A 27,228-nucleotide genomic window follows, 5' to 3' on the forward strand; every position below is an offset into this window, starting at 1 on the left:
CCAGTTTCTTAATCATTAAAGATGCACTTTATTTCTATCTGTACTCATCCTGTAAATGATAGAGCAGTTAAATTCATGTAATGATCACATCTGGAAGGATATGACAAAACAATTTCCAGTTTTCATGAAAATTATGTTCTAGAAAACCATAATAAAAAACAAAGCTACACTCTACAGTTAAAAATTATAACGGTATCAGATGGTATGGAATAAGGATGAGCGAGCAAATGTAAAATGTTGTTTTCCCCAAGGCAAAAATAAAACTAAAGGTTGGTGTATGTTGGATGTGGCAGTGGCAGTGGTCTCCGCCTCTATTTGAAATGCTCCATGTCCCTCTACAACCTCCTGATACTTCCTCCTTCCACTCCTGATATTTTCTTGTTCTGGCTGTAAAAGAGGAAGTATTGAAAGGATGTAGAGGGACTTGGAGCTCTGCAGCCACAGGGAGTTAACCACCTACTGCCACAACCTGTGTAGACCATGACTCAGTTTTAGTTTTGCTTCAGACAAAACTGAATTTCACGTTTTCCCTCTTATCCTTAGTATGGAAATACTAGTTTTGGAAAGCACAAGATGGGTTATTTCCTCTTCGCATTTTATATTGCACTTTGTGTCTCTATCTTGAAGAACATCCTTCAGTGTGTGTCCTGACAGGAACTGGGTAAAAATGATAACGGGGCAGAAACAGCAACAAATGAATCATTTTTTTTTCAAAGTGCAGAATAATTAGAACATATGTCTCTGATTTTCATTAAGGTCCTTTGGCAATTTCCTGTCCCCAGTCCATGAGGGTTCATATAGCATGGTGGCATAGTGGATAGCACTCTTGTCTTGCAGTGCTGTGTCCCAGTTTCAAATTCCAGTCAGGAACTAACTGTACAGAGTTTGTATGCCATCCCTGTGTCTGTGTTTTCATTTGGGCATTCCTGTTTTCTCCCACTTTACAAAAACACGCAGATAAGTTAATTGGCTTCCCTATAAATTTCCCCTAGATTACAATGGGCATATAACTATGGTAGGGATTAGATTGTGAGCTCCTCTGAGGAATAGTTGGTAACATGGAAGATTCCGGTGCTATATAAATGCTAAATAATAATATTGCAGCCTCAAAAGTCTCTAGGAAATAAATGAGTCAAATTCTTCCTAATGAGGACATACAAAGCAAAAAACACCCAGACATTACTATAATCCCTTTCTCCACTTTCCAAAGTTAAACTTATCTTTTTCTGCCTTTTGCAGCGTGCCTCCACTTTCACAATCAAAGTTTCAGCTATATACACTGCATGTGCTTATGAAAGCTTTGCTGCAGTCTCATCCACTGCTCTGCTAAAGTTAATGACAAAAGCCATTAGGTTCCTGACAGGAAATGGTAAGTGGAAGTGACAAGAACAAGGACTTTTAACAGAGAAATATGACATCCCTGCATCCATTTCTTTGCAATATTCCTAAAGACAATACGGGAGATGTCTCTGGGAAGATTTTTGGGAAAACAGTTAAGTGATGACACACATATTGTTAAATCTACTGAGTAATTTTGGTTTCATGAAATGTTGCATCATTTTCACAATTATGACTTTGATCATAATTACAATTCTGTGGGTAATCTTGATTTTGCGTAATTTCACACAATTTTCACATAAATGCATTGAAGTCTATGAGGCATAAGATTTTTTTTTTTTTCACATAATTGCATTGCAGTCTGTAGGGCATAAAAAAAACACATTTTTGCATATGAGAAAACTAATTTTTTCACATACCGTAAATGCAGTGGCATACCTAGGGTTGCTGATTATTTACTGACACAAACCCCCAAACATACATTTTTTTCTTGATGGGAATTTTTAGGGGTTGGGGCACTAAGTGCGTTACTGCAAAATTTTGGGGAAAATGAGTTGCATTGTGGTAGAAAAAGGAGGGACAGAAAAAGGTTCTCTTCAAAACAAAACCTAAGCAAGGCAAAACATTAAAAACAAGCTAGATACATACATATCTTGGTAGAGGGAAGCCTCTGCAAAGTCCAGAGGCTTCATGGTGTCATCGACCCAACTGCCACTGGTTGGGATTCAATTACAGCTTTCCCCACTTCGTGTACAAACGTGGCTGATTTGTGTGAAGGGGAGTGCAGTCGTGAACTGTTAGAAGGCCTTCATCAGCAGCAGTGGAGTTGAGGACATGGGAAGCTTGTAGACCAGGGGCGGGCAAAGTTTTTTGTGATTGTGCCACATTCCTTTAGAACAGGGGTGTCAAACTCAAATAGGCAGAGGGCCAAAATGAAAAACTTAGAATTGGTTGAGGGCCAACAGTCATATCCCCCCCCCCCCCATTTAGAGTTATCGCACAGTACCCAACTATTTGCACCACACTCTATAACCACTGTGGGGGGAAAAATCCTCAGTATAGGTAGGTACCCCTGTATAGGAAGTCAGATATAGGTGCCTCCAGTATAGATAGCCAGTTATAGGTGGCCTCAGTATAGGATAGCCAGGTAGGTGCCCCCAGCATATGTTAGCTAGGTAGATGCCCCCAGTACAGGTTCACTAGGTAGGTGCCCCCAGTATAGACAGGCTTAAGTGCACTCAGTATAGGTTAGCTAGGTAGGTGCCCCAGTATATTTTAGATAGGTAGATGCCCCCAGTACAGGTTTGCTAGGCAGGTGTCCCCAGTATAGACAGGCTTAAGTGCACTCTGCATAGGTTAGCTAGGTAAGTGTACCCAGTATAGTTAGGCTTAGGTGCACTCAGTATAGGTTAGCTAGGTAAGTGCCCCCAGTATAGTTAGGCTTAGATGCTTTCAGTATAGATTAGCTAGGTAAGTGTTCCCAGTATAGTTAGGCTTAGGTGCATTCAGTATAGGTTAGGTAGGTAAGTGCCCCAGTATAGTTAGGCTTAGGTGCACTCAGTATAGGTTAGCTAGGTAAGTGCCCCAGTATAGTTAGGCTTAGGTGCACTCAGTATAGATTAGCTAGGTAAGTGCCCCAGTATAGTTAGGCTTAGGTGCACTCAGTATAGGTTAGCTAGGTAAGTGCCCCAGTATAGTTAGGCTTAGGTGCACTCAGTATAGATTATCTAGGTAGGCGTCCCCAGTATAGTTAGGCTTAGGTGCACTCAGTATAGGTTAGCTAGGTAAGTGCCCCAGGATAGTTAGGCTTAGGTGTACTCAGTATAGGCTAGCTAGGTAAGTGCCCCAGTATAGTTAGGCTTAGGTGCGCTCAGTATAGATTAGCTAGGTAAGTGTCCCCAGTATAGTTAGGCCGGCTTAAGTGCACCCAGGATAGGTTAGCATCTAGTTAAGTCCCAGCAGTAGGTAGCCAGCTTACCCCCCCCCCCCAGCCCCTTCCTTGGCCGCCGCTCCTTTACCTCCTAGAGTCGGTGCATGGTCCTGCACCCCAGTCCGCTCCCCTGATCCTCTTCACTGTAGGCATCACAGGCATCGATGCAGCTGCTGTGACAGAGAGACAGAAGAGCGGCTCCCGCTGTATACATGCCTACTTGGTCAGAGCCGCTCTCCTCTCTTCACATCACGGCTGATGCCTGCAGTGAAGAGGATCAGGGGGAGTGGACTGGGGTGCAAGACAGGCTGCTGACTCCAGGAGGTAAAGGAGCGGCGGTCGGGGAGAAAGAGACATCGGGCAGGCAGGCGAAAAAGGGGAGTGATAGAGCGTAGCCATGCTGTATCACTCATAGGAATAGGAGGGCGGAGTGGGCAGAGCAAGTGTGAAGGAAGATGACGGATGGGATGGGACGGAGCCGCTAGCGTGGCCATGCCAACTTTTAAAGCGCCGCGGGCCAAAACCAATGTTAATTTAAAAACCAGTGGCGGGCCAAGTTTTCTGGCGCAAGGGCCAGAGTTTGACACATGTGCTTTAGAATGTGGAGCTCTGCAGCTCCTAATGTATCTCTCGCCCTCCTATCTTCCCACCCGCAGGTAATGATTAGGTATAACTCACCCAAGAACCCAAATATATCCAAAAAATCTTGTAGCCCAGCTGGACTGCAGGTAATGATAGTGTAAATGTGAGTTAGGAAAGTAAATAAAAGTTTTCATTTCGCCATTTTGTGTGTTTTGTTTTTGTAATTGTTTTGTTTTTTTACTTTTCATTGTTTAAAAAATGAGCAAGGCTTACTTCACACCTAAAAAGGAAACCAGTCCTGTCCTGCCAGTTTTTGACAGTTGGCATGAGTTTTGTATGTGTTTCTATGAATGTGTTCACACATAAATCTGTACATTTATGGTACACTCGGTCAGTTTTGTATCAGTTTTGCATGAGTTTCTATGGCTGTGTTCACGCATAAAAGGTGTACATTTCTGGTCTAGTCAGAAAAACTGATAGTAAAATGATGCAAAACTGACAGGACAATACTGGACTGGACCAGACATGTGCAGATTTAAGTGTGAACCAGGCCTAAGGGACACTGATATTACTCTATATTAATTATCTTGAGATCTGTTATTTAAAAGCATTTCCAGATTGCACCATCCATTCCCACATTTTACAGTAATGACCACCTCCCTCTTGGTAGAACACAAAAAGTGGGGAATATGACCTTGTCGGGATACTTCATAAGGAAGTTACTGCGCAAATATTCCAAGGCATTTGGTCATGCAGTCTTTACAGATGAGCTGGCAGCATTCTAGAAATGCATTCTGAACAGAAGAGAAAAAGACAAAATTTTCTTAAGACAAACATTTTTGGGTAAATGGTTATGTTTGTGAAACTGACATTTTTCAAAACAAGCGTTTCTTCCCACTCTCCCCAAGAAGGTGGTGGGAGTATGAGAAAATGGGGGGAAACGTAAAGTGCAGCAAGTTAACACCTTGCAACATAGCAATACATGTTTTAATTATGTTTCACACCACAACCTAGGTCAAAACAAGTGTAGCGGTCATTATAACCTGGCCATGCACAGCAACTAGGTGGAGTAGTTTGCTGCACTGTTGTCTTGAATGTCTTCATGATGTTTAAATGAGAGGCCTTTTGAACAATTTGGCTTGGTTTAGGTAAATTACCTCCAATGCAAACAGAAGTTGACTACAACTAAGGCAAAATCGTATTTAAAAGATCATCCCAGTTAATTCTTTCTAAATGCTTCAATGGCCTGGTCTCGGAGTCATAGTTTACACATGCCAGTGTAATAATGCTTACAACAGTGCATTTTAGTTAGTATGGAGATTGGGCACAGATTGTGTTCTTTGTATTAGGTATGGTAAATGATGAAAAATCATAGTTAAAGCAAAGTTGAAAAGAGATATGAGGAACACTTTGCTGTTGAGTCTTATTGTTTAGCCTAATTTGTGTTAAACCACCATTTAGAAAACTACACGCTTCTTTACATCACATAACACCACAGTCCTCAAAGAAGCTCAGTAGTACACATTTTTTGTGTGTGTTTTTTTTAATTGTTATGAAAAAAAAACACATTGTTAAAAAATCTACTATATTTTTTTCAATTAAAATACTATTTGTATGCTGTGGCCTACAATAATAAGACCCCTGTAACTTGTTTCTCCCTTTGCTCTGTAGCCTAAGAAAATATTTGTTACTTTACAATAAAAACCACTTACAGTGCCTCCTGTCTGTTTTTTCTGGCCTCTCTTTTTATTTATTACAACAAGGACCCCTATGTCTTAAGTAATTTTTGGTTCTATGAGGACACATCGAAGTGCCTTTTTCTGCTGCTCTGTGGCATGCTACATTTTTAGTAAAGAGGCTCCTTCTAATAGATTTCTGCACTGAGCCCTGTACATGTTTTTCACAATTCAAGAACTTTTGCTTCTAGGCTTGGATATTTTTTATGAAGACCACTTCAAGAGCCTTCTGCCTTTTTTCTGTGCTTTGTCTGATTTATTGTCAAAGGACCACTCTAATAACCTTTTGCTTCTAGTTTGAGGTCTCCATAATATTTAGAAAAAGGAGACCACTTCAAGAGGCCTCTGCTGTGAGACCAAGCTATTTTTTAGACAACCGCCTTTAATGGCCTTCAGCCTCTTCTCAGAAGCTCTACTCTGAGATAAAGCTATTTTTTTTTTTTGAGGAAACAAACTCTAGAATGTTTTCTTCACTTGATAAAATACAACTTTTTTCACATTTAACTTTTATTTAAAAAAAAGTAGCGATATACAGTTGACAATCAATATAACAAAATCTGCAGCTGCAGGGAAAAGGTAACTGTGTATATTGAAATAAAAGGCAACTCTGGACACAGGATGATGCATCCCTAGTATGATATCAATAGAGGCTTATCATAACAGAACAAAAAGCAAATTAATTTGGCTGATATGTCCTTAAAGGACTTCCGAGGCCAAATGTCAAAAAAAGTTAAATATCTGCATCACTTTTGTGGGCACGGAGGACCTCGTTCGCTTCCTCCATGCTGTTCCGCCGGGTCCCCACCGCTCAATAGCCCCCCGGGCCGCCTCCCGACCTCACGGCCCGGGTCGGGCTCTCCTGCCTGCACTAACATGGCCGCATGAGGTGGACGCGGCTGCGCAGTCCACATAGCCGTGAGTGCGGCTGCGCAGCTCTAGGGCCAACCCCCAATCCACGCAACAGGAACAAATGGTGACATTTTTGCTGTTGGCAGGTGATGTAGCTGCTGCATGGTTTTTTGGCAGTTGGAAACAGCTGTAAACAGCTATTTCCCACAATCCCAGACAGGAAACTGCCAGGAGTACGTACTCAAGAGTTTCTTGTGGGAGGGGTTTCACCACAATATCAGCCATACAGCGCCCCCTGATGGTCTGTTTGTGAAAAGGAATAGATTTCTCATGTAAAAGGGGGTATCAGCTACTGATTGGGATAAAGTTCAATTCTTGGTCGGAGTTTCTCTTTAACTCTGTGTGCAGAGAGCTCAGTCAGAGACAGGCAGAGCTTTCTCTAAGAGAGAGCAGAGGAAATGTATGTTATGTGCAACATAAACATCTGTAATACTGTAATGTGTGAAACCTGATTTCAAATCTGCTTCAATATTACACTGTTCTTAGCATGTCAGGTTGCAGAGATTTATACAAATTCATACCTCTGCAAATGAGACATTCCAAACGTAGCTAAAAACTATGCACAGTGAATTACAGCTTTTGCCTCTGATATTACACATGAATAGTAGGAAAATGTTAACACAGCTACTTAGAAATTATTTGTACATTGTCATTTTAGAACACTTGGGTATTGATAGTATTCCTTTAAGGACCATAAACTCTCTAATTTGTTTCTTGTTTTTTAATGGGACTTATTGTCTAATTTTACATTATGTAGGTTGCTATACCACATAGAATTACCATTTGCTTACATTGCCATGAAAATGTAAGTGAGGCAGGTCATTTGGGCGCTCGCTCACAGCCGCACTGCGCCTGACCTGGTTGTCGCTATAGACGTAATGTTATTATGTCCATAGTGGTGCAGCAAGCTATACAGTGTCATTCAGGTGACGGTGATAGCCATACCCTGGATTACATCTCTCTTCAAGTCGCAACGACTCAGAGGGGGGATAGTATTTAACGCCACCTAGAAATTACTTCCCCGTGCACCCAACTGACTGGACAGTGTGTTCTTGTGTATTCCTGCTGAGTAGGTAGTTATACGTATATGTGTTTAAAATAATCTAAAATGAGTTCCTGGTTGATAATGCAATGTACCTTTGTAAATGATTTTGCTCCTGTTTCAAAATACAATCAGAATATTGCCAGTGCTGAGTCAGTAGCAGCCTGTGCACCTATAGTTAGTTTTTTTTAGTTTCAAAGGGTCTTTATTCAGGAACATCAAGGAAAAAAAGGACAAAGCTATAATGCGAAATAGTAACCTACGCAGGGGTTCAAAAAATCTGGACATATCACAAACATTAAAGCTATATATCTTATAACAAAATATAGTGTCCAATATCAATTTGTAACATAAACAACTTTTACAATTTACAACAATTAAAATGAATTGGGACACCCTCAAAACAAATTATTAATACAAAAACAAACTGATAGCAAATAACTCTAGTTTCTTTACCATCAATAAGCACAGAGCAATGGCTTGTACTGTACACATCAGGATTGACAAGCTTATACTGAAAAATTGTAAAAAAAAAAAAAAATGCAAGCTTATCTCATTATTAATCATGGTCAGTTTAAAGACATTTTATGTACACTTAAATGTAGGTACACTTCTTTGCATTCAACACCACAATATGCCTTCATGTTCCTTTTATCATTTAAACAGCAGGGGTGACATATACAGACTCTTCAACCCGTATATAAATGCACGCAAAATAATGCAGCCAAGGTTGAGAGAGTGTTCTCAGATGACAAGAGGCAGAGCTGTTAGTTGTTAGTGGCATGAGTGACTTTTATACAGTAGAACAAAAAGAGGCAGATTTATTCAGTGTTTCTTTTTGCTGTAGCAGCAGATACATAGGCCCAGTGCACACCGAGCGGTTTTTACAGTATCCGCAAACCGCTTCCGCCAGTGAAAACGCTTGGCTAATGTATGAGATGGTGCACACCAGCGGTTTGAGGTTTTTAGCAAACCGCAAACATGCCTCTTGATGCACGTTTGCGGTTTGCAGAAGCGTTTCTGCCTCATTGTAAAGTATAGAAAAACCCAAACCACTCTGGAAAACGCTACATCAGAGCGGTTTCCCAGGCATTTTTGTTACAGAAGCTGTTCAGTAACAGCTTTTACTGTAACAATATTTGTAATCCGCTACAAAAAAATGCTCCCAAAAATGCTAGGCATGTTTAGAAAACGTCTCTAAACATACCTAGAATTGCTCTGAAATCTGCTCCAAAAACAGCTAGCGTTTTGTGGATCTGCTAGCGGTTTTAGTGTGCACTGGGCCACAAAAAGGTTTTTTTTTATCTTTCTTTTTATTTTAAATAGGAGAATTCTTGTGGTTATGGGAATTTGCAATTTAGTATATACGGTAACCAGAGATTGGAAGTTTGGAAATTTGGTTTCAGCCCAAACACTTTTTCATTTTTATTAGAATTTTCTATTAGAAAGATTTATCATACCGCTTTTTAGTATTGTTTTGGTTTGCTGGAGTGCTTATTATGCAGAACTTTTCATGCTTCAGTATCTTAGGCCTGGTGCACACCAGAGGAGCTTTTCTGAGCGTGTTGAGTTTTTAAATCTGCTGCTAATGTTATCCTATGTGTCTGTGCACACTGGAGCAATGAGGTTTTGTAAAGAAAACACATAGCATTACAGTAGGAAGAGCTTTTGAAACCTCTAGCGCCCAAACGCTATAATCCAAATGGTGTGCAATATATAAGGTATATATTGTATAATAGATACTATTTGCTTGTCTATCCCCTAACATTAGACCACCTCTCCCAAAGTAAATTCCTATCTATTTACACAACACTAAACCCTCTCCCTGGGCACACCTATCTATACGGCTAACACTAACCTCTCTTCCCTAGCATTCCCCTATCTATACATCTAACACTTAGCCCCTCAGTCATGGATAACCCCATCTGTACACCTCGTCCATCCCCTTATTAACACTAAACCTCCAGGGCTAAGCTATAGTGTGGGCGGTGCAGATATCCAGCCCCAGTACCACAGTAGCCAAGCACTTGTTGAATAGCTAAGCACACCATCCAAAATAAGCACCGACTGCCCCGTAGCTGCAAATTTTGATGGCAGTCTATGGGGTTGATTCACTAAGGGAAATAGCGTGAGCAACCTAATAATGCTCGCGCGATTAAATCAGTATGACTTAATTTTGTTGTCATGCACACAATGCGCACTATTGGCATCATAGCTTGCATAACTAAACAACGGGTGCTGCTTACAAAAGCCATGCGGTAGTGACGTATCGCTACTGCAATACTTCACTCACTACCACATCCTCTACTATGTTAGTTAACATAGTTACTATGTAATTAGTAACTATGTTAATTAACATAGTAGCAGCCGCGCTAGTGAAGTATCCCAGTAGCAATACATCCCTACCACACGGCTTTTGTAAGCAGCACTCGTTGTTTAGTTAAGCACGCTAGCGCGCATTGTGTGCATGGCAACAAAATTAAGTCATACTGATTTAATTGTGTGAGCAACAGGAGGTTGCTCATGCTATTTCCCTTAGTGAATACACCCCAATGGGAGCACCTAGAATAGCCCATGGGCAGCATTCCACATTCAACAGATTATTTCTAGTACCCTTTGTCAAAATATTCTCAGGCAAAGCCTAAGTAGCATTGGCATCAGCACTAGACATCAAAACTGCAAAAACAGAGCCAAGATCTTTTCAATAACTAGAACACACAGCTGAAGCAGCTTCACCACATCTATGCCAGACATGCAAACCACCACTGCATAGTCAAATTCCTCTTGATTGAACAGCCACACAGCCAAAACAGGTAGTTTAGCCAAGCACCAAAGCCCAAAACACCTCTTTGCTCTGAGATGGCTTACTAAATAAGGTCCACTGTCAGCGACGTAACTATAAATCACTGGGCTCCTCTGCAAAACTTTGAATGCCCCCCCCCCGCTTTCTTTACAAGTAAACTGAGAACCAATGTTATTCAATTGGCTAGGGCACACTTGAATGTGTTTTCCCCATGCAGATAAATGCAGACAGCATTGAAGCACTGCACACATTTTCTCTATCCAATACATTAGCTTTTGTGATAAAACATGCATATATTCACACATATAGACACACATGGTGTGCAGAAAACGCATACAGAAAACCAACAGACGAGTTTGCTCCCAGCCTCAGCTTATTATGCTGGGAAAACATGGGTCGACCCGGTGGCTCGATTAGCCGCTGGATCAACCCCCGCTGCATCCCCGCTCGTCCCCGCCGCCGTCCGGATCGATTCCCGCTCGTCCCCGTGGGCGCTTGCTTATCTTCCGCTCGATTTCCCGCTATTGTCCACCCGCAGGGAATCGATCCGGCGGGACATTGGACCTGTCGGAAATTATCAATCGAGCCATCAGCGGCTCGATTGATAAGGGGAAAACGTATTGTGTATCCCCAGCATTACACTCACTCTTTCCTGCTTTGATGGCTCTGCAGACTCCTCCAGCCTCATTACAGTATAGAGCACTTGGGGAGGGGTAGAGAGGTTGGGAACTGGGCGTTGTGCACAGGAGCCTACTGCACTCTGAAAAGAGACTGTCTACACATCTTTGTCTACAAAATTTTGTATAATTCCTTATCAGTGGCTGAGCAGATGCAGTCATGAATATAATTATGTAGAGATAAGAAAGTTTCTTTCTCTCCGTGCCCTTAGTTAGTCTCTCAGGACAGGAAAAAAGAAACTTCTCCTCCCACAGGCCCCCTACAGCTTCTAGGACCCCCTGTGGCGGCATCCCTTGCAGGGTCTATTGTTACGCCCCTGCAATGTGCTCTGTCTGCAGTCAGATTTGAAAAAAAAAAACTCACAATAACTAAAGACCATATTATCTTTTGCCTAGGTTGCAAATCACAGGATAGAGTTTGTGAGCAGCAGTTATTATTTCTAGCTGGAAGGAGGTTTTTTTTTTCCTCTTGGTTATTTGCAATATAATGGAAAATGGTTATGCTGACATGTACATTACTGACTCACGTGAAATGTACATTTGAATTATCAGGTCTGCTTTAATACTCCGTATAATTATAAGAAGAAAAATAAAGAGATGTAAAACATTTTCATGAAGATGACACAAACTGTTTTTAGGCATGCAAATACAATTAGTGGCTCCAGTAGCAAAGCACATAGGGTTTAAGATGCATCTTTCTCACTTATGCGAATCATGTACTGTACCTTGTACCACTTGATTTCCGGCTCTCTGTACGGCATAATGAAATCTTCTATTTCTGGGCAAAAGATCTCCTTGCTCTTGCTCAGTTCAGCTTTTTCAAAGTATTTCATCTTGGAGTTATAACAGTATCCTGTATCGTTGTCCCCTACCGACAAGGATATGGAAACTTTCATGCAGTAAGTGGAGTTCCTGCAAAAAGAAGAAATGAATGACAGAATTTATAAAAACATTCAGAGATGATTTCAAATAAACACAGTATATCCTACAGCCCAGCGCTACAAGTTAGCATTTGCGTCTGCAGAATCGTCAATTATGCCTGAAGGGGCAGAATGAACACTGGATGAATGTAGCAGTTTTATAGCTGGAGAAATAATTCATCCGAAATTTAAAATTATGCGTGATAATGTCAAAATTGTTTACTTTCTATCTGTGGCTATTTATACCAAGCAACGAGGCTTTGCAAGTAATTACAGCTGTACAAGAACCACGACCTATTTTTACAACCAGCAGATGCAGAGAATTCTGTTGAAACAATAGTGTCTGCAAACGAGATTAATTAGCATTAAGCAAGATTTTAAAAAAGGACAGTGCATTCATTTCTTTGAGTGGATTAAGAAATGACTTTCATTTCATAAGTTGCCTTTTGTTAAGATGATGTATATTGCTAACTGTCTCCCTAAAGTCATCTTTTCATTTTGCCATTTTAAATTCTCCTTTTTCTTTCTATTTTCTTTTTAAATTTAACATACAGTCCTTTTCCTGAACACTGCTTTTGATAGGCAGAAAGAGACCTTGCAAATACCAAAACCTAAAAACCATACCAATAAACAGTACCACAAAAACAAAAAAACAGTATACGAAATACCAAAAAACAGTAACATAAACGTTGAGAACATACATCACTAAAGAAACAAAAAGGAAAGTACAAATCATGCTTTGTGTTGTATATTACTATACAGAATTAAAACACATTTGACTTCAATTGCAACCCAGTCTCTTAATCTTTGAATGCAGAATGAGTTGACAAACTAAACAAGTATAGCTATATACCACTCCTAAAGTACACATGAAGCATTGTTCAAAAAAAAAAATTTGGTAGTGAATGGTCCAGAGGTTTCCTGGATCCTCTTACAGTTCATTGTTGTAGCAAAAGGTCACTCTAAGCTACTCACATCAGCCAATTAAGTTTCTGCTGACCATAAACGAGTGCATCTCAACTAGACATGGATGAATAGGATTTGAACATGTCTAGTCGAATGAAGCCACCCATGCTCTGCATTTTTCCTTTATGCACATGCATCTTTGTTCTATTGGGCATGCACCATCAAGATGTGCTCATCCATGGCTGAGAACACGGCCAAAAAAACCTTCTTCGATGGCTGTGAGTTGAATAAACTTTATAGAATCCAGGAAGCCTCTCGCTCTGGATTGTCCTGAGGCTTTCAATTACCAGGGCAACTATTTTTATTTGTACTTTAAGACTGCTATATGATTCTTGGCTGAGGCGGCCTCTACCAAAAATCTTGCTTGTGTATGACATTACCTGATCCCTCTAATGCATCAGTGAGAGGTACATTATGGTGTATCATCTCAGCCGAGCCAATTTTTCTCCTCCTCACTGCATGACTTCATGCGCTGCACTGTCATATCTCCTTCTTCCTCTATAGCAACAAAATGTGTCACTAGCCTTTAGGCTAGCAACACATCCGCACAGAAATTGGCCTCTAACTATCCCCAGAGATATTAAGGTCCAGAAGTTTTGAACCCTTAAAATAACAAGCAGAGATAGTCAATGAGATCAACATAATTCTGAGTTGATGCAGACTCTATGGCAATTGTGTGCAAAGGTATGGGGCTCCCTTAATTTGCCTAAAATTACCATAATATTTGCATCAGCTCACTTTATTTGTATCTCCTAAAGTTCCTTCTGACAGCAATAATACTAATAAACCTCTGCCACATATTCAAGACAGCCATAACCGCTTTCTTTAAGACATGTATAGCAATGTCACCGTCTTAAAAAAGCATAGCCATCGAGTCCGACCATAAGAATAAATCATATTTTCTGGCCTTCACTCCCTGGGAATAAATATTGTTGTGTCATTATGTATTTCTATGTGACTTTTATTGCTATGTTGTCCTTCCTATAACATATCAATCCCCCCTCTCCCCATGCAATGACCATCATGTGTTAGACTCTTAGTAAAACCTCACATGACAGCTGAAAAGAGATAGGAACAGATGTGATGAAGGGCAACTCAGTATACTAAGGATTCACCAAAGGGCCTATGAAGAAACAGATAATTATGTTGAAAATGCAGTGTGGTTTAAAGGGGGAATTCAGCAAGTAAATAAGTATATTATATTGAATTTTACTTAGCAAAAAGGCGTACCCATGTATACGTCAACACAACCCCTAATTGCCTAATAACTACGCAATATTATAAAACTGAGTATGCTTAATCCTTTTTTTTTTTTTTGTTCTCATAAATATGTCACGGCTCTCTCATATAATGATATTGCTCAGTCTTCCTTCCTTTACTCATCTCCCCACTACGTTTGCATCACATTTTCAATCATTTACATGAATGCAGCTTAACTGCAAAGGAATACAACATCATACGCTTTCAGATGTCATGCAAATTTGATTCAAAAGTTTATCAAACATCAGTTTGCACATGTCTTGTTCTAGTATACAGGTAGTCCCCGGCTTACGAATGCCCAACTTACGAATGATCCACCGATACGAACGCTGGCCGACCCGCCGCGATGACATCACACAGCTTTGTACTACCTCTTGTGCCCTCTTTTCTAAAGCAGAGTATGTGCAGCAGAAGCCACTACAAGTCTTACCTCATCCATGGCGGCTCCGGGCCAATCAGCGGCGTCCTCTCTCCCCTCAATGTTCCTCCCAGTGGCTTCCCTAGCGTTGCGTAATGACGCAATCAAAAAGAGCCCCCGCGGCTCCTTCTGATTGCGTCATTATGCAACGCTACTAGTGAAGCCGCTGGGAGGAATGGTGAAGGGAGAGGACGTCGCTGATTGGCCCGGAGCCGCCATAGATGAGGTTAGACTTGTAGTGGCTTCTGCTGCGCATACTCTGCTTTAGGGGGCATGAGAGGCACAATAGAAACACAAGAAGACACAGAGAGGGCAGAGATGACACAGAGGGGGACACTGAAAGCACAGGGGACAGAGAAGGCACAGCGTTCCGGCTTAAGAATGGATTCAGGTTAAGAACGAACCTACAGTCCCTATCTCGTTTGTTAACAAGGGACTACCTGTACAACATTATTTTTCCTATTTTCTAACAAATTGCTTTTATGATCGATCCATCGAGAAGTAGAATTTCAGCTGACCCCACTAGATTTCCTGACTCTAGTCATTTTCTTATTTCACACCAAAGGGAATCTCACTATTCCTGCCAAACACGTTCTAATCTTAAACACACAGAAAATCATGATCAAACATTTTTTCTTAAAGTAGTAAGCTGGAAGTTTGTCTTATCTGATATCGTAAGCTTTGTTCATGCATTTTTTTCTTGTTATTCCATTAATTAATTAATTAAAGGTACTTGTCTAAATGTACTAGACAATCACAGCAAAGACCTAGGTTGCTATCTCTACAGCAAGAGGACTAGATGCAAACACGCCTGTGCAATATTTAAGTTAGCATATATGTCCATTATCGGATGAATGCTTAAAGTGAAACTAAATTCAGAATTTCCTCACTGCTGTAAAAGTGTATCTACAGTAAGTTAACTTTCATGGACAAAACATTTTTTTATTGCTATTAATGGAAACCCTAAAAAAACCTGAAGCTTACAAGTTGGTTTCACTTTCCAGGGAACACTGAAAGGGTTAAGGCTCAGTGTTTATTGTATGCAGAGAGCTGCCTCCACAGATCTCACAGCTCTGCTTCGCAGCTGCTGATATGAACTGATTAGAAACTGACCTGGATAAACAAGCACAGTAAGGCCCGGTTCACATTAGCGTTCGCTGTCCGGATTCGCCTGATCGGATCCGGACCGTATACTGTACAAACGGAACGTACGTAATGTAATGTAATGTCTATGCGGACGTTCACATGCGTCCCTTCCGTACAGAACGGAGCCGGATCGGATCCGGACTCCGGACACTTTTCCAACATGCGCTATTTCTCGGGTCCGGATCATCCGGCCCACGCACCCGGGCCGGATCCTGACCCGAACATGCGGCCATGCTGTGCAATGAGAAATGGATGTTTCTTATCACACTGGCAATAAGACCGGATGCTTCCAGCATCGGTCCTATGCCACTTGGGGGGCCCGGACTACACGCCGGTATCCCCCATGCTTGCGGTGCCTTTCTGGCACTGCAATGTATCTAGTTCTGGCTACTTTATTGTAGCCGGAACTGATACATTCCAGATCCGCAACTGGTGGCAACTTGTGGCCACCGCAGAGACCCGTATGGTCTCTTTGTGGCCCCCGGACCCGGACCCCCGGACACTTGCGGACTCAAACCGCAAGTGTGAACAGGGCCTAACACAGAGCAGTGCATTTATTTAGCAACTATGGGGTGTATGCAATAAACTGTGTTAAAGGGAACCTGAAGTGAGTAAAATTATTTAAAATAAACACATGATGTATCTGCAAATGAATATTACATACTAACCTCACTGTCAGTTCTCCAAAGAAGCTTACCATTTTCTTCTTACAGTGATCCCTTCCAGTTCTGACAAGATTTTGTCAGAACTGAAATATACCAGTTGCTGTCAGTTGTATGTCAGCAGCTGTCAGTTACAACTGAATGTGCAAGGTAATGTCCATGTTTCCCTATGGCTGAAGTGGGCGATTATACAGTTTAACAGTGTGCTGACCCAGAAGCTGTTATGGGGTAATGGCCATTTTTAAAATGGAGGACAGAGAATTCCATTGATCACAGTGGACAAATGGGACAGAGAAGAGGAGAAAGGGATTAATGAGTAGACTACATGTGAGGTAAGTATGACCTGTGTATGGTCATTTTGACTTTTTATTTTCAGTTCAGGTTCTCTTTAAGCCAAATTACGTGCGTAAAGTCTTACACACGATGAGTAGAGCATTATGCATTGCATGTAATTTATTGCATTCTGCTCTACTCCTCATGCAGTAAGACTTTTTAAACATATTTAGGCTTTTATTGCACACAGTTTATTGGGTACGTTGCAAGAATTAAGGTGCACTTTATAGATTATGTTATTTCAAAATATTTGCTCAGTGCATGTTCAACTTTGCTTTTACATAAAATGCCGGGGTATGTTTTTTAGATTGTATTGATCATTAGCATTAGCTTATAAGATGGTTTATGATATGGATATAGGATATGGAAATTTGGGCAGATATTATTGATATTGTAAATGTTGGTAACATACTTGCTATCGTATATTGTGCATGTACCTCACTTATCATGGATGCTTTCTCACACATTGGAGTCAGCTGGCATCATCCCTTTGACTACCAGCCCAATATATTAGAAGGCAAACTTACCTATGCAAAAGTAATGGAGTCCATATTTATTAATTATATTGCTGCAGAATGAGACAGCACTACAAAACATGAGAATTTCCCTTCTAGGACAATCTTGATTACCTGCCATTGTGTCAAGTAGTTCTGGTCAATCAGCCCTACAGACAGTAAACCCAAATGGGTCTGTAAAGTACAGATTCAACAAAACAAATGGCCAACTGGGTTACAGGAACGTACTTAAAGGAGGGATGTCAGGCGTAGTTCGGGGGGGACTGTTCCGTGGACCCTGGTTGTACCATATTCTATGGTTAATATATCTTTTGTTGTTGAAAAAAATATTTTTTTTCCTGTACATATGAAATGTAGAAAAAATAACACATTTTTATATATATATTTTTACATATTAAATTAAATTATGCAACTATACGGAGGTATTCTTTGACAAAAGGAAAATTGGTTTAATTGTAAAATAGCTTTTCTGTGTGATATGTAGCTCATGCCTTCAAAAATAAAAAATCCCCCAAAAAAGAGTGATAACAGGATCTAACCTTTTCTCACTCTAAAATGAAAAGAAAACTTTGGCTAAGGTTACAGTGTTACCTTTTTAACTTGATAAAAAAAATAAAAAATCAATGGATCTTTTATCAACAACTACTATATGACAAAACATATTTTATTCTATAGGCATAGAAGACACTAAATTGGCAAATTCAATTTGCAATAAATTCTATATTTCAACTGTTACAAAATAAACCCCTCAAGGCTCTTTAATGTTAAGATCAGTTCTTTGTCTAGTTTCACCTTCTATGCTTTTTCAAGTTCTGGAACATAAGGTGTAGTCTGACATTATTAATTTGCACTGAAGGCTCTACGTGGTCTTACAGAGAATATAGAAGCTTGGACCCTCTGCGTGAGAACTGCATAAAAGACTGAAATTTCCTCATACTGTTCTCTAAATTCACCTAACCCCTAATAGGTTGAAAGTGGAACCTGCTGAGAGTAATAAGGCATTTTACTGTACTCCCTCTTATTCTGCACATCTGTGAACTGACTGAAGATTAACTATTACTTGCAACTGGATTTTATAATGTTGCACTTCACCTCTTCACTTCCAGATAACTTTGTGCGAATATCAAACATTATTATTCAAAGCGAACTTTTAATTAAAATATTTATGAAGCAACTGAATGACAATTGATACAGTTTATCATACACACAAACGACAAAAATAAATAAATAAATATTAATAATAACAATAATAAAAATAATAATAATAATAATAATGATACTACTACTACTACTACTACTACTACTACTACTACTACTACTACTACTACTACTACTACTACTACTACTACTACTACTACTACTACTAATAATAATAATAATAATAATAATAATAATAATAATAATAATAATACAGTATTGAATTAATTAAAAAAAAATTAGAGGCTAACCCCTTTATAAATGTTTTGGAGGCAGTTGTAAGGACTAACATGAATATAATTTGTGAAAAGATGCCATTCTTGGTGATAGTTATACATCACAAAGGGGTGAGAGACCCGTGAGAGACATATGAAGGCTGCCATATCCACTTTCTTTTAAACAATGCAGATTGCCTGGCTGTCCTGAAAATCCTCTGCCTCTAATACGTTTGGCCATATCCCCTGAAAAAGCATGCAGGTCTGGTCCTCTGACTGAAGTCTCACTGAATGTTCCACATTCCTGTTTCAGGTGCATGATTCAGAAACTACTGACCAGAAACATCAGCTAAACTGCCGGGCAAATGGAAATAAATATGGCAGCCTTTATGAGTCTCTCACCTAAAGTTCCTTTTAACAGTCTCTTTTAGTCTTTTATCTTAAAGGTGCCTGGATTGGAAATAAGGATGCAATTTGTTTTTGTGTTCCTTTAAACATTTCTTACTTGATTGACATCTAAAATACTTAGAGTTTAACCACTTTAAGGACCAGAGATCGATGGTACAGAAACGGCGGAGTCCCAATGAATCACCACACATACCCGCAGCAACCATCGTCACCGCCGCATGTCAGGAACCTGGGCCACCCACTCTGCCATCTCTATGATGGCAGAGTTACTGTAAGTCGGCCAGGAGCCACTTTCATTGGCTCCTGGCCCTGTCTTTCAATGTAAGCCAATGGGAGTTGCTTACATTGAAAGACAGGGCCAGGAGCCAATGAAATCAGCTCCTGACCCGCTCACAGGGCTCTGCCGTCATAGAGACACACAGAGTGAGTGAGCTGCGATGGGAGATGGCGGGATTCAGCGACAAGATTGGCGGGCACGAAAAAAATGGTGGATGCGGGCAGCGGCGGTTAATTGAAATCTATGCCCTGGCAGCCAGATAGCCATCAAAGCAGGGCATAGATTTCAATTACCGAGGTTCTTAAGTAGTTAACGTCTATTGTGCTAGTGAGTTATATAATTGATGACTTTTTTCATTGCACGCCATTCTGAAATCTATTGGGAAAGGCTCTGCAGTGTCCGGGCAGCCAACAGATCTCTCTCTGATCAGATTCAATCAGAGAGAAAGCTGCCTCTTGGTCAGTCTGCCCATGCATTGCTAGATGTATGGACACCTTTAGTGAGGCAATGCACAAGTATTGTTTTATAATCCGTTGAGATACTTTTTTGTGAACAGTCTAAAACAGAATGACAATGCTTCTAAGAGTTAACACCTCCAAAATCTATTATTGGAAAATATTTTCAAGCATATGCTTGACAATATTGCAGTCTTAAAACTGTTGCAATAAGAACAGAGATCACACTGTGTACTGATCCTGATCATCACAGGGGATTGGCTTAAAAATGTCATTCAAACTTATAACTGCCTTATTATGCCTTAGGCACATCTAGGCACATGTTTGCTTAAGGCTGCATTCTGTATTCTTATATTGAGTTCAAACAGATAAGGGGCTCGATTCACCAAGCGGTGCAAAGTGTTAGCACCGTGGTGAAAAGGCCCTTATCACGCCTAAAGTCACTTTAGGCATGATAAGAAGAAACTCGCGCGAAGTTGCCGCGCGTACGCGCGTAAGCGCGCGCGCAACACCCGACGCTTCACGCGAAGCTCCCATTAAGCCCTATGGGACTTTGCGCGCGCTCTCACGCGCGTACGCGCGAACGCGCTTACGCGCGGTAACTTCGCGCGAAGAGCAGGAAAAATCGGTGATAACTCAGTGGTGAAAAGGTCATCACGCCTAAAGTCTTTTAGGCGTGATAACTGGGTTATCACCGCTTTGTGAATCGAGGCCAAAATGTTTTATATTTTCCATAGCATTGTTGCTATCACTGAAGAATCTATAGACGTATTTCTATTATTCAAAATTGAAAAGAAGATGAGAGTTTGAATAGCAGTGCCACAGTATATGCTGGTGCTTTACAAATTAATAATAATAATAACAATAAAGGTTTGTGGCACCCCAAAACTCACAGGACTTGATTCCCAAAGCGGTGCTAACCCAGTTAGAGACTTTAGGCGTGATAACCATTGCACCACGCTGGTGAAAAGCCAGTTTAGGCATGATAAGTTTAGGTGTGATAAGTTTAGGCATGATAAGTTTAGGCATGCTAAGTTTAGATAAGTTTAGATTGCGCGCAAAGTCCCGCAATCAAAGCAGCGCCATTAAACTCTATGCGAAGTGCACCAGACTTTGCTAGCGCAAAACTTTTGATCAGCTGTGCACTGCGGTGCTAACCCAGTTGGTGCTTAAACTTATCATGCCTAAACTTATCACACCTAAACTTATCATGCCTAAACGTATCAGACCTAAACTTATCATGCCTAAACTTATCACACCTAAACTTATCACACCTAAACTTATCATGCCTAAACTGAGTTTAGGCATGATAAAGGGCTTTTCACCAGTGTGCTAACTGTTAGCACCGCTTTGTGAATCAAGCTCATAGAGTAATACAAGCAGAAACAAGAGCAAAAGCCTATGCTAAACACACATTTTACTAAAATACTATAAATCAGCATGTAATATGGGTCCACAACAGTAATAAAACACCAAGGTAATACAGTTCTAGGTGGGGATAGTAAAAAAGTACATAAGTGTAAGAAAATTTCAATAGGAACAGTATAACATTCTAAGTAAACCGTGTACACAAAAAAAAAAAAAAAGTACAGCTTTATCAAATCTATGTAATTTAAGAGCCAACAGACTAAATACTTTGAATGGATTGTGTTGATAAGCTCTTATACAACATAATATTGGTAAGCTTCAACAACCAAGATTGTATGGTGTGTGGTGAGCCAAATTCTCTTGTATGCAAACCTGGCTAATTACTTCCACATATTATGCAGCTCTACATGAAGCAGTATGCATGCACACATACACTCACAGAGCTATAGACACTAAACGCCCAATAAACTTAATGGGCTCGATTCACAAAGCGGTGCTAACAGTTAGCACGCTGGTGAAAAGCCCTTTATCATGCCTAAACTCAGTTTAGGCATGATAAGTTTAGGTGTGATAAGTTTAGGTGTGATAAGTTTAGGCATGATAAGTTTAGGTGTGATAAGTTTAGGCATGATAAGTTTAAGCGCCAACTGCGTTAGCACCGCAGTGCACAGCTGATCAAAAGTTTTACGCTAGCAAAGTCTGGTGCACTTCGTATAAAGTTTAATGGCGCTGCTTTGCGTGCGGGACTTTGCAAGCGATCTAAACTTATCTAAACTTATCATGCCTAAACTTATCACACCTAAACTTATCATGCCTAAACTTATCACACCTAAACTGGCTTTTCACCAGCGTGGTGCAATGGTTATCATGCCTAAAGTCTCTAACTGGGTTAGCACCGCTTTGTGAATCGAGCCCAATGTGTGTAGGCAGCACATATTAAGTTTACGAGGATTTGTGCACATTATTTAACCCTTTACATAATTTGTGTAACTTGCATTATATATATGCAACAACCATATTGCTTGTGGAACAAAGAGAGGGAGATTGAGAGAAATAGAGAGAGACAGAGAGATTAGATTTATTTGGGTACTGACATGATGAGCTAAACATGTATATGTTAAGTCCCAAGCATGCAAATAAGTAGGTTGTGTTCCGTTTTTCTTTTTTCTGGTGGAAAAAGTTAATCAATCGGGTTTGCAAATGAAAGTTTCTCTCTAGCCAGCACTTAGTTAGACTATAGAGTAACATTCACTGAAAAGTAATTACAGCCATGAATTTTTTTCCTGAGAAAAACAGCTGCTGGGTGCAGGTTAGATAAAAAAAAGGTCAATAACTTATACATTTTGGCTTACAACTGTATCATTTAGCTAAGTTAATAAAACATTAAACCTACTTTTCCAAGTTTTAAACATAAAATAAAACTGGGATTCTAAAAAAAATTACATTGTTAAGAGTAGGAGGATAGATATCATTTTTATCTCATTAGTTTATTTTTTAGCTCAGGTTTGCTTAAACAAAAGTGGTTGTTGAAAAGAAAAAAAATCTAAAATAGTTAATTTATGTGCTAATTGCACATGTATTAATTTATAGCCATAATTAGGTGGGACATTCATGTAAAACTTTGCTCATGGGTGTTACATTCTTTTGAATGTGGTGAAAAAGCTGAGGAAGCATAATCCTTTAAAAAAAAATAATAATAAATTGAAATAGAAATTAATGGAACTAAATACATTTTTTTTAAATCAACCTTTTACAGCACTTTTAGAGGACCACTATTCTCTATGATCTATACAGTAGATGGCAATATACATAATATTTCATGCATGCTTCATTTATGATTGTGTTTTATTTCATCTTCTCTGTTCTAATAGGAAGTCTATAAACCATTCACAGTCTATATCAATCTTCAAGGTTCTTATGTTCTGTCCCGTTTTCAATTATCATCCACCTGCGACTTTACATATGGTTGCCTTCCTGTGTTCTTTGAGCTGCATCTTAAGATAAAACTCTTTAAGGTAGGTTCCACTTATATTTGTCATGTTGCGCTCAGAGAAATGATAATATTTGCAAAGTCTTTTAGCTTATGCAAATATTTTATCTCTTCCTCTACTTCCATTGACTGAATTGCTATTATGATGGATTCCATAATGTACAATGCATCTAATTATTATACAGTGCTGAGTGTGCATGCCAAGCTGTACAGTGCAGATACAATTTTGCAGGCACAATGAATCCTTGCATCTGCGTATAGCATGAAATCTAATTTTAGTGCTTGAGACGTAGAGTGGAAAAAAAAAGTAGCTTGCTTGCATCCAGCAAGCTGAGCTTCAGATTCAACCACTTCAAAGAAGTGACATTACAACTGTCATTTTTTTGTGGAAAAATAGCACTTGGCCATTCTCCTAGCTTCACAGATTCAGGCTTTATGAGTCACCTAGTTATGTTGTAAATGACAGATTTGCATTTTCTTGCAATTATTTTTACAAGTAGTAGTAGTAGTAGTAATAGTAGTAGTAATAGTAGTAGTAGTAGTAGTAGTAGTAGTAGTAGTAGTAGTAGTAGTAGTAGTAGTAGTAGTAGTAGTAGTAGTAGTAGTAGTAGTAGTAGGAGTAGTAGTAGTAGGAGTAGCAGTAGCAGTAATAATAGTAATAGTAATAGTAGTAGTAGAGAAGTGTTATTATTACTTCTTGTAATAGTAGTTGGCATTGTTCTTATTTTGTTGTTGTGTAACAAAAATACCAAAAAACCTTAATGGAAAAACCAATGTAGAGAAACAGACACGAGATCCCCCACTGAGTGAAAAGCAAAAATAAAGAAAATGAAAATAAAAAAATTCTTAATAAATTGCAATAATTATGTGAAATTAAACTGAATGACATTTACAATGTTAAGGAATTGCACATTGCTCTCCCTCAGCTAAGTACTGCTATGATTGACTATGTGCAGCAGGAAAGCAGCAACAAAATACAGACAGAGGCATAGCTATTGTTTTCAGTACCCGGGGACAAAGACAGTGTTAGCGCCCCTACCCAGGTACTCCTTTGGTGCACATAGCACACCACACAAAAACATGGGCATGGCTACTCATCAGAAAGTGGTCGTGGTCATAGGTGAAGCAAACTGTACTTACTGATATAGAGAAAAGGAAATAAAGGCATCTCTAATAATTGCTATATGGGAGGAGGAGGGAAAGGACAGAGGTCACCTAAGACCCTGTTGACACTGCACAAAAAACAGTCCATTTAGCAGATCAAAATAGATCCCAACAGACTTCATGCAAAGCAATAGGATCTGCTCACACCAGTCTGTTCATAACATATCTGTTTAGTCCATTCCAACAAAGGCAACGCTAGTACAGGAATTATGCAATAATTCTGGACTGAACAGATCTGTCACGTGTATACAGTACCTAGCAGGTGGTGACGGGTGATGCATGGATGAAAAACTGATGCCCAATGTTAACAGCTGATCCATTTGAAACTAAAAACAAATACATTTTTCCCTTATCTATTTCTGATCTGTGAACCAAGCCTAATATTGTTACACTGGGGGACAAAGAACATTCTCTTACTGTTGTGGAGGGGGAGAGAGAGGGGAGAAAGACAAATGCAGCCCTTACTGTTATAAGATGGAAGAAATAAAGTGATAATCGTAATCAGCTAATTTACGATTACACAAAATTACGCATACATTTTCGCAATTACGCCAATACTTAATTACTAATTGTTAGTTCAATTGACTTTGTATAATCATTCATAATTATGGCCAAATTTGCGCATTATTTATGTGTAATTTTGTGCCCACTTTGGCGGTGAGTAGCAAAACCGCCATACAAGCTAGTGCGACATATGTTAAGGAGAATATTGGGTACAAGTACATTTTTTTTCAAAACGACCTTATGAATGCAAAGAAAAATGGTTTTTAAACTCTGAATTTTTTTTTTAAATCAATTTAATCAAATCTTTTTTTAACTTGTACCCACTATTCTCCTTAATATATGCAGCAATTTTGGTAGCAATAGCATGTATGGGACTCTGCTATTCACCGCCAAAATTGGAACTAAATTACGTGTAAATTACTCGTAAATTCATGCGTAATTATGAATGTTTACAATTACATATGAAATTAATTCCAGTTTTCCCCGCAATTTCTTATTATGATGCGTAATTATTTCTGCTCATCACTAGTTACCCTTAGTTCTATAGTGTTTATTGAATGAGGAGGATAGGGAAAATAAGGATGCTTTGCAGTGGGGAAAGAACACTAGGTTCGTTGAAGGTCTGGAGGGAGAGAAGAGGGAGTGAAGGCTGGTTGAGTGTGGGTGTCAGAGGAGGATGTCATGGCACCACTTTCCATTCAAATCTCCTGCTCTTCTCCCTTCTCTCCTGTGTCAATCTTGTCATATTCTCTTGCCAGAGAGGAGAGTTACTCATAGCTGGGGATGGAACCAGCTGTAGGAAGACATGTGGGCGAGGTCATCGAGATGGATGCCAATTCCCAGGGCTGGCTTCAAGGAAATCAGGGGTGGGGATGGCTGCTGGCTACATGCCCCATCCATACACATCCATGCAGTTACCTCCACCCCGATCTTCATGCAGCCGGCATTGTCCACTCGTAGCCATCCAGACAACCCCGCCCACATGTCTGCTGGCAGCTGTCTCCCCAGAGTAAGTAAATAAATGGTGAGGTGTCCCATATGAGTTTGTGCTGGCACTGGGGCATATCCTGGCTGCACAGTATGGCCCCGTGGGTGGTGAGTGACTGCTGAGTGCCCCCAAGTCCAAATAATTTTACCGTGCCCCCCAGCTATGCCTCCGTATTCAGAAACAGTGATCTACTGCAGCATGTACTGTTTTGCCTATCAGGAAGGATGTGGTAGTCTTGACAAAGTGATTAACCAGCTGAAGCCAAAGACAAGCAAGTATGTCTGCTTTTATGAAGAGAAAAAAAAAGTTGCAGATGTGAAGAATCCTGGGGTAGGGGGTAAGATGGTGAAAAGCAAGAACTCTGCCCCCTGAGAATTTAGTAAATGTTAAAAATGGCTAAAAGGAAAAGACAATGTTTAAAGCTGTGTTGTGTGTCTTTCAGCTGTAGTATATTTATTATTTACAGGATTATTTTTTCTCATTTGAAACAGCAGACACAATATGCATGTCAATTAATACAATACTGAGAAGTACATTTTTTCTTTGACACCTTTCAAGCATAACTTTTGGAGCTTTAAAAAGTATGTCTCACTTTGTGTAAGAAGACAAAAAGGATGAATCATTTATGTGGCATGGAATGGAAAGAAATCACAATATATAGTGGTCACTGGCCTGTGGCTCATTTGAATGTGGCTATGGATGTCGGAAGTATGACATTCTGTGGATAGATTTAATGTAGTGGATGCCCAAGATTATTTCATTTGTATTTGAAGTAAATCATCATAGTGCCTGGAGCTAGGCAAATAAAACTAGATGAAGATGAATGTGGTCACATCTAAAACATTATGGTACTTATGCTAAAGATTTTTTTTTCTTTGGTTGCTTTGATGTAACACCTTTATGCAAATTAAAATAAGGGCTTGGCAATTATTCTCATCTGCTTTCAAGCTTTAACCATGGATTGAAATTCATCCCATTCAGTAGCTGATACCCCCATTCCTACAAGTAATATTTACTTTTTTCTCAAATAGATTGTCAGGGGGCTCTGTATGGCTGATATTGTGGTGAAACCCCTCCCACAGTGTGATGTCAGCACCTAGGTACTGACATCACACTGCAGTTGTTGCATTGTGGGAAATAACAGCTATTTCCAACTGCCAAAAAAGCTGCATCTCCTTCCACTGACATCACCTTTTAGCAGTAAAGAAGTCACCATTTGATACATTTCAGAATGTAAATCAGGGAGAGGAAAGATTTTTACAATGGGCAATCACTGACTAAAACATTTATACATAATTATTGTAAAAAATCATCTTCATTTTTCCCCCCAGATACATTCCTTCGATAACCTGTACTTGCTACACAGACTAAGTGAACAAGCATCTGATAATCCACTTTCGCTATGCATGCTGCCTTGTAATTCAA

General features: G+C 39.8%; 1 protein-coding gene across 6 annotated transcripts in view; it reads right to left on the reverse strand.

The window, feature by feature from the left end:
- IL1RAPL1 (interleukin 1 receptor accessory protein like 1) overlaps window positions 1-27,228 on the reverse strand; it is a 1,893,014-nt gene that overhangs the window by 605,506 nt on the left and 1,260,280 nt on the right. For all 6 annotated transcript variants that reach the window (XM_068265642.1, XM_068265641.1, XM_068265643.1 and 3 more), the window contains one exon: window positions 11,743-11,929. In XM_068265642.1, coding sequence (XP_068121743.1) covers window positions 11,743-11,929 — 187 coding nt within the window. The remainder of the gene's footprint in view (window positions 1-11,742; window positions 11,930-27,228) is intronic.

The sequence above is a fragment of the Hyperolius riggenbachi genome, chromosome 2, assembly GCF_040937935.1.
Source record: "Hyperolius riggenbachi isolate aHypRig1 chromosome 2, aHypRig1.pri, whole genome shotgun sequence".
NCBI lineage: Eukaryota > Metazoa > Chordata > Amphibia > Anura > Hyperoliidae > Hyperolius > Hyperolius riggenbachi.